Raw genomic sequence first — 8,949 nt, forward strand, 5'->3', positions numbered from 1 at the left:
AATAGTCGGATAGTGAAAAACTTGAAAAAATCGTCTAACAGATTGAATACAAATATTCATATATATAAAGTTAGGTATGGATATATGCTTCACTCAGCCATTGCCTAGCCTATTCAAGATTATGTATAAAATAAAGAAACCCCAAAGTTTTCATGTATTTGGTCGATATATAAATATTTGAGCTAATTTCTTATAATAAAATATTTCAATTACATATTGGTATGCTTGTAATTTCATAGCAATGTGGAGGCATTTTAGTAATGTAACAGTTTATTAATCTGCTCTCTGCCATTCTCGTCTAAATTGTGCTGAGCATCTCTCTCTCTCTCTCTCTCTCTCTCTCTCTCTCTCTGTAATCAAAGCAAAGCAGAATAAAGGCTGAAAATGGCTCTGAAACTCAGTCCCCTCACCTTTCAATCGAACAAATACCCATGTTTTGGTGTCCCTCTTGCAGGCAATCTCACATCTCCCAAGGTTTCCATGTCTTCCAATCTTCTCTCCTCCTCATTTAAGTGAGTTTATTAATTTGCTCATTCACCACTTCAATAAAGAATCTTAGAGATTCCGTTATATCTATCAATATTAATTCTTTTTATTTATTTTACCTTATTCTTTAATTTCTCTTTCTAATCGTTCTGAAATTTTTTGTTAAATTCAGTGGAGTCTAGACTCTTAAGAGCTATGGCCAATGATTTATGAAACCTTTAGATTAGTGGTGATTTTATAGTAGACATAACTAGAGGCATGGTTTCAAAATCAACCGAGACGCATTGCCCAAGTCATCTTGGTGTCAGGCATGGACGAGACAGATGGACAAATCAATTTTGACAAGATTTAAAACCCACGTTTATTTTTCTCATTTTTGAGCCAGACATCTAAAAGGTATTGGCAAACTCGTCTGAGGTGACTAGTTAAATGACATGGAAATGATGAGATGTGAAACTGAATTTTAAAACCATGACTAAAGGTGACCTTTTATGTTAAGCAAATCGTAGATCTTCATATATGATAGTCTTTAACAATATTATTGCAAAACACTTTCTTGACCACACCTCAATATTGCATCCAAAAAATATGTTCCTATACCACAAATTTTAAGAACATTAAAAAAAAATTATGCCGAGGGAAGATATCTCTAATTTACCAATGGATTTCAATTTTAAATTTTTGAGTAATTATGTAACGTTCATTATAAAAATCTTTGATCAAGGCTATATATTTATTTATTTTTCCAATTCTAGGTAGGCCATGTAGTTCTATCCCCTATTAAATATGCCCCACCTAGAATATAAATTGCATGGCTATATTGCCCTCCGATTCAGAGTGGTGTTCCATTCATATGACAACATACGATATATACGTGACACTTTTTGGTTGGAGGTTAAACACATTGGACAACGTGCAACAGAAGAAACAGTTTGGTTAGGAGTCCGATGTGTTTTTAACTCCTACAATAACATGTCATGTAGACACTGTTTCTATTTTATAGGAATAGGACATCGCTCTTGATCCTGATTCTTATGCATATGGTAGAGACCCCTAATACTATGCTTGAAGCATATATATATATATCGGTTTTTTTTTTTTTTTTTGAGAAGAAAATATTCATGTAATTTTATAAAGAAGTTCCTGAGTTTAAACTTTAAAGTATCAGTTTCTAAGTTTGATTGTTTTGTTTAGGGAGTTCGGTTATTTCAAGAAGCCCTTGGACTCTTTCCGAGATGTACATGTGCAGGTTACCCATTGTATGTCACCCCAGATGGCTGAGATCTTCAATTCCTTGGATGATTGGGCGAAGAATAACATCTTGATACACTTGAAACCGGTGGAGAATTGTTGGCAACCACAAAATTTTCTGCCAAACCCTACCTCGGAGGAATTTCACAAGCAGGTTGAAGAGCTGAGGGAACGAGTGAAGGAGATCCCAGATGACTACTTCATTGTCTTGGTTGGAGATATGATTACAGAGGAAGCCCTTCCAACTTACCAAACAATGCTAAACAACATAGATGGAATGAGGGACAAAACAGGTTGTAGCCCCAGATCTTGGGCAGTTTGGACGAGGGCGTGGACTGCTGAAGAAAATAGGCACGGAGACCTTCTCAACAAGTATCTCTATCTTTCGGGACGAGTGGACATGAGCCAAATTGAGAAAACAATTCAGTATCTGATTGGATCAGGAATGGTAAAATCCTCACCTCAAGCCTAATTAATTATTTCACTCAATTTCAAAATTATTGTCCCTAAGGCGAGAAAATGATATTTGTATATGTTAAAAGAGTTGGTTTTAGTTTGTATCTAAGGGTTATATTAATATTCATTCTCAGATACAATAGTGAAACTTCATCACTCTCATCAATGGGTGTAGACATTGCTGAACCATGTCCATCTTTCCTAATAAGCAAAGAAGTAGATTAAAAGGTATTAAGGGGTATTACACTAAATTGCAAATTTGAGAGTTTAAAATTAAGCATTTCTACTAAGTCCCCTACATAAGAACTTCTAATTCTCCTAGGGCGATCAGAACATGAATGATACGCAAGAGATGTTCCAGATGAAAATGAAGACGTTAAACTATCAACAGATGGTTTGCCTTGCTGAACATACAATTTACTGCTGACTTGCTATTCTAGAGATTAATATTATAGAAAATAATTAATTAGGATGTTTTGTAATGTTCACCATAGTTTTAAACTTTGGGTGAGTCTCAAAACTTGAAAAATCAACTCGAATGAGTATACTTGAAGACTTGGGTGAATCAAGTCAATAATTGCATTTCCCCAAATCCTTAATTTTTGTTCCAAAATTTCGTCTAAAAATCCTTATTTTTCTTTTATATTCACCATCTTAAAGCTCTTTAATCTATTCAATCTCATTTTCAAAGTTCAAACCATTATTTCAACTTCTTGAAGAAAACTCTTTTGATTTTTTGACTAAAAAATCCATCATTTTTAAGTTTAACTTGTAATATTGTCGTCAGTCCATAAACCTCAACCTCTACAATAAAACTCTTGATTATTCTAATGAAAAACTCATCATCTTCAAGTTCTTCAACCCATTCAACTTCATCTTCAATACATCTACTTCAACCACTTGTTAAAAAAATCCTTCTCTACCCAAAATCCTATTTTCTTTCTGAGTTGGAAATGTTGCATGAGTAGATCTTAAGATTGAAGAGGAACAATAGATCTTAAAATGACTTGTTGGGGGGGGGGGGGGGTATTTTAGTTTGACTTGGCCAAGTCAACTCCCGAATTTTCGATTTGACTCAACTTGATGGACATTCAAGTCTTGTTGAGTTTTTCAGATGTTAAAACTATGTTGTACACTTGCAAAATTGGTAATATTAGGTTTACCCCTTGCAAGATGGAAGATTATGTCTAGCATGACCGAAAGTCAATATCCCTTTTCGTGATGAATTGACGGTGAAATTTTCACTTTATTCTAACTTAAAGTGCAAAATCGAAATTTTATCATTAATTCATTGATGCTGACTTTCAATCAAGAGTAAACCTAATCTTGTAGTATACAGTGTGTAATCGTAGTATCTCAAATTCTCAGCCAACAATCAATAAACCATGGTTAACCCCAACTTCCATGAGCCTATGAAAGAAGAAAAGAGTCTATCAACATAACAAGGTTTGAGAAAGAGCAAATGATAATAAAAAAATCCTCAGCCAACAACAAAAACTCTGATTCATTATTCATGGTCTCCCCTAAATAGATTGAATTCCCCATATTGAACTTTCTCTCATGACTTCTGACTAGACCACCCATCTCCCAAACAGGCACCATCCACATTAAATTTGGTTAATCCCTCCTTAATTGGATTGGTCTGAGCAGAATTGACTTTACAAGAGTTCGAAAATTTCTAACTACGCTGATTTCATTAACAAACCATTCAAATTCTTATTCCAATTAACAACTCTTTGAATATCTCGATACTTGAACGTCTAATATTCTCAAGCGAAAAACTATTTCTAGCATGCCAAATTTCCCACAACAATAATAAAGTAATTGAGCTTAGAAGTTCTCTTGAGGCCTTGGACAATGCACACACCAATTACTAATCATCCTGATTAAATAAGTTTTTTATTTATTAAACTCAATGATGTAAACACATGAAGACTTAGTTTCCTTTAAATACTTGATTGTTTCTCTTGAATTTTCTCTTTGATGTATCTATTTTAGGACTTTCGTGCAGAGAATAGCGCCTGTCATGGACTCATCTACACATCTTTCCAAGAGAGGGCAACTTTTGTTTCCCATGGGAACACAGCTAAAGTTGCGAAGGAGCACGGGGACTTTATTTTGGCACAAATATGTGGGACAATTGCGGCAGATGAAAAGCGTCATGAGACTGCCTACACCAAGATTGTCGAAAAGCTTTTCGAGATTGATGAAGATGGTACTATGTTGGCATTTGCGGACATGATGAAGCACAAGATAGTGATGCCAGCACAACTGATGTACGATGGAAAGCATGATAATCTCTTCAAGAACTTCTCTGCTGTTGCTCAAAGGTTGGGAGTATACACAACCAATGACTATGCCAATATATTGGAGTTTTTTGTGGGAAGGTGGAATGTGGAGAAATTAACAGGTCTCTCTGGAGAGGGTAGGAAGGCTCAGGACTATGTTTGTAGTTTGGCTTCAAAAGTCAGGAGACTAGAGGAGAGTAATGCGAGGAGAGCCAAGCAAGCACCCACTATTCCATTTAGTTGGATTTTTGATCGAGAAGTGTAGCTATAACTTTCACATGAAGGTAGAATAAGGCCCGCTATAAATATTGCCAATCTCTAAACATATGTACGCTCACTATTAGAGAATAAGATGCTTTATACTAAGATGCATCACATACATTGTGTCATTGTCAATGTATCTTCTCAGAAATGGAAGGTTGTGATGGTGAAGGACTATTTAGCAATATCAATCAGAATATTCTAAATTAGGAATTATTGATAATTAGAATATTTATATTGGGATATTTTTCACATCTTGGTTGATATAACATCTATTAATATCATACTCAGTTCCATGTAATAATTATCCAAGGATTATCAAGAAATATTATTATTTTATATGGTATTAGAGCCTAAGCTTTACTGTATGTCTTAGTGCGTTATTCTTCAGCCATGTTCGAACAACCTAAATCCATTTCTTTTTCTTCTCTTTTACTAATACTTTAGTTTTCTTCAACAAACACCACATATTCCTCTAAATGTTGGCAAACATTTTTACTTACTCATGTCCCATTATTTGTATTTTCTTTTTATCTTAAACCTCTTCGACAACAGTTCTTCTATAAGCTGCACGATCCTTCTTGGTATGCTCCTGGGCGAATCGTGACACATCTGATCTAGTGAGCCGGTGGATTTCATCAGAATAAAAACGAGTGGGATCCGATAGTGATGGCACTACGTCATAATGGTTAAATTGCGACCCTGATTTTGGGGAAAAGTAAGCAGTCGTTTTTCAACAACAGATTGCAGCAGTTGCTGCATAAAAAACGACTCGACTTTTATAAGTTTACTAAATCACGATCGTTATTTTGTTAATGTCGTTTGGACTGATTCATCAAGGTTTTGTGCCCAATCAGTCGTTTTTCCCTTCTATTTCCCATTCAACTCGATCTCTCACATCGACTCTCTGTTCTCTCTCTCTCTCTCTCTCTCTCTCTCTCTCTCTCTCTCTCTCTCTTCTCACACAGACTCAATCGGATTTCACCTATTTAGGTTTTGATCTCTCTAAACAGACACAAATCAGATTTCAAAATCATTGATCGTGTTATTTCTTTTGGATCTACTTCAAGGTTCAATTCAATGCAAGATCCCTAATCGATTTGAAACAGAGCTTCCCCAACAATTATCTTCCAATCGATTTTCATATACACATCTTATAATCAACAATCAACTTCACAGAATGATTTATTTGTTTTGTTTTGTTGAATTTTGGGGTTTGTGGAGAGTTTCGTGCTGATATATGAGTCATTTGGAATGTTGAATCGTTTGGAAGGATTTTGAAGAATTACATGTGAAGATTGTAAGTATGATTCAACTTTTTAATTTTCTGAGTTATTTTATTTGAACATTTGAAAATTATTTGACTTGGATAGATCTTGCAAATTTCTTGTTTTGATTTTAGAGGAATCTCGTGAAATCATAATTTTGTTTCTTTAACAGTCTTGAATTTGTGGAAGGAAAAAAAACAGTTCTTTAGTGTTCTTCGATGCATTTTAAATTTATGATTTTGTTTAGTAAGAGATTAGATATCTGTTGTTGAGTGATGGAAATGCTAGATTTCGTAATTTTTTTCTTTACTCGAAAAAATCTTTGCAATTTAAGAAAAAAATGGAAATAAATTCAATTGAGGTATAAAATTTAATTTTTTATGGAGGAGCAATTTTATGCCCATAGGTAGCTGATCCATATGAAAACATTGAAGCAAATTAAGGGAATTTTTTTTAATATTTTATGAAATTTATTGATGATTATAAGATGTATATAAGAAAATAAGTTTTCTAAGAAATCTATTAATATAAATCTGAGGAATTCTCTCCCGTAGTTGTTTTGTTTTTATAAATGCTTGCTAATTGCATTTAATATAACAATGATTTACTCTAATTATTTTTAGGTTCAAATTTGTATGAGCATGTGGCTACTTGTTCTAACTCTTAATTTCTTATTTTTGTTTTGTGGAATGAGCGTGAGACATTGAAGAATGAGAAAGAAGCGGAAGATCATATCAGGCAGTTCACTCACAATGAAGCTGGACAAGATGTTGTCTGTAAGTAGTTCATGTTTCTACTTATTTTGTATCATATTTTTTTTCTCTGAACATTTCAATAACTTGGATTTGAGAAGTAAGGGTGGAGATGTGCATGGTTTAACCAAAAAAACTATGCTTATGATGGTTGTTAACAAGTACATTGATTAAGGTGTGGTAGAGCTTGTACCTGGAGTCCTGTTCATTGACGAGGTGCCTTTTCTTTTCAAATCTCTTGTATGTCCTATATGGGTTAGGTTAGCCTGTATATTTTTTTTCTGATTTATGCAACCTTACTTTGCAGTTTCACATGTTGGATATGGAATGCTTTTCCTACCTGAATTGTGCTTTATAGAGAGCACTTTCTCCTATTGTAGTTTTTGCTACAAATAGAGGATTATGTAATGTCCTTACATGTTGATTGAGAACTTATTGACTTCTTAGATAGTTGTTATATGTTCTTATTGGGCTAAAATTCAAACATTGGTGCATACTTATGGGGATTCAAGTATGATAGAGCCTTGTTCTGTTATTCATGCCCCATCCATTAAAGTGTTATCTGGAAATAAAACGAAGATGATCATTTTACTTTCAGTTCCAACTGTTAAGTTTAATTTCATCATTTTCCAATTAAGCCCAAGGATCTCATGTTTTATTGATGTAACTGTATGGCATTTAATTGATTTTTACATCCCCATCTTTAATCTAACCTAAATAAACACTATTATCTTGTGCATGTGTTTTCACATTTGCACAACCTTGACCTTCAATATCATCTAAGGTACTTTCTAATGACCATCTTCAACTAACAATGAATCTGTTCGTCAATTTGCTTTCACCACCCATTCACCACACTCACATAGAAATGTAGGTTCAAATTTCTATGAACATGTGGCTATTTATTCTAACTCTTAATTTCTTATTTTGGTTTTGGCAATTTGCCGAACCCTGTAAATCTATATTCTTGTATGATTGTTTCATCTTTATTTTATGTTTTATTTTTAGGACTTAATTCAGATGAGAGACCCTAGATCATGTGTATCTTCTATTATCAATAACAAAATGGTTAATATTTGGCAAACTTTTATCTGTGTGAATTATTATTGAATATCTGACAAAACACAAGATATGGCTCTAGATAGATATTGGTTTGAATCAAAGGGTTGTGATGTTTGAAGTGGATTTTAGCTTCTAAATCTGGATGGAAGGAAGGTTTTGATAGAATGAGATTTTAAAGTCACATAACCTTTTACCTATTATAAACTAGCAAAAATAATACTTAGGTGGTATTTGTTTGCGCTATTTTTCAGTGCTTATTGCTGAAAAAAATTAAATTCAGCACTTTTGTCAAAATAGCGCGTTTGTTTACTTGTGCTTATTGCTGAAAATAAGTGAAAAAAATTCAGCACTATTTTGATGCTGAAAAAAAGTGCTGAAGCGGTAAGCACTTCGCTTTTTTCAACACGGACAAGTATGCCCTTTGTTTTTTTGAGCATGGACAAGTATGCCCTTATTCTTAAAAGGATATTACCTCTTATATCCCATGGATAAGTATATAAACACCCCACAAATTAATAAACCCACACCATAGCTAAATTATTTTGTCTTGTATGGGTTAAAAGTTTTGGAATGAGTTGATTTTTGGTGAGGATGATCTCTACAATGAGGAGATCATCCTCACAAAAAATCAGCACATCCTGAAACTTCTAACCCTATCAAAACAAGTTCAAGAACCGTAAATTATCCCCTTTTTTTTTTGAAAACTATTTTTAACGAGTTAGAAGTTTCAAAATAGACTGATTTTTGGTGATGATGATCTCTAGACCATATAGACCATCCTCACTAAAAATTTGCTCATTCCAAAAACTTTAACCCATATAAAACAAAACAAAAAATGGCTATAGTGTGGGATGTCCTTATTAATTCATAGGGTGCTTTTATAATTACACATCTTTCATTTCCATCCAAAATTATTTATCCAAAATTAAGTTCTTTTAAAGTTGATTTCAAATTTTGGTGACTTGTATGACATTATTATTTTTAATTTGAAATTTGTGGGTTTTTATAAATAAAAATTATTATTTATAAATTGAAGATTATTTGAGTATTATTTATTATTTAAAAATAAATTGTATTTTAATTTTATAAAAAATAATATATTTTATTGTGTTTGATAATAAATAA

General features: G+C 33.2%; 1 protein-coding gene across 1 annotated transcript; it reads left to right on the plus strand.

The window, feature by feature from the left end:
- Positions 1-319: 319 nt before the first annotated feature.
- Positions 320-5,652, plus strand: LOC147382441 (stearoyl-[acyl-carrier-protein] 9-desaturase, chloroplastic-like). The gene is made up of 3 exons (XM_086427626.1): positions 320-512; positions 1,681-2,185; positions 4,192-5,652. The coding sequence occupies exons 1-3, from the start codon at positions 385-387 to the stop codon at positions 4,744-4,746; spliced, it is 1,188 nt and encodes a 395-aa protein (XP_086283752.1). The 5' UTR covers positions 320-384; the 3' UTR covers positions 4,747-5,652.
- The last annotated feature ends 3,297 nt before the right edge of the window (positions 5,653-8,949 follow it).

The sequence above is a fragment of the Akebia trifoliata genome, chromosome 16 (assembly GCF_017979445.1).
Source record: "Akebia trifoliata isolate Shusen 1 chromosome 16, ASM1797944v1, whole genome shotgun sequence".
Classification (NCBI taxonomy): Eukaryota; Viridiplantae; Streptophyta; class Magnoliopsida; order Ranunculales; family Lardizabalaceae; genus Akebia; species Akebia trifoliata.

What these genes read in the sequence shown, in the direction of transcription:
- LOC147382441 (XM_086427626.1), top strand. Translation starts at nt 385, where the DNA reads ATGGCTCTGAAACTCAGTCCCCTCACCTTTCAATCGAACAAATACCCA. An exon ending in CTTCTCTCCTCCTCATTTAA is followed by an intron (nt 513 to 1,680) that starts GTGAGTTTATTA and finishes TGTTTTGTTTAG; the next exon opens with GGAGTTCGGTTATTTCAAGA. An exon ending in ATCTGATTGGATCAGGAATG is followed by an intron (nt 2,186 to 4,191) that starts GTAAAATCCTCA and finishes TATCTATTTTAG; the next exon opens with GACTTTCGTGCAGAGAATAG.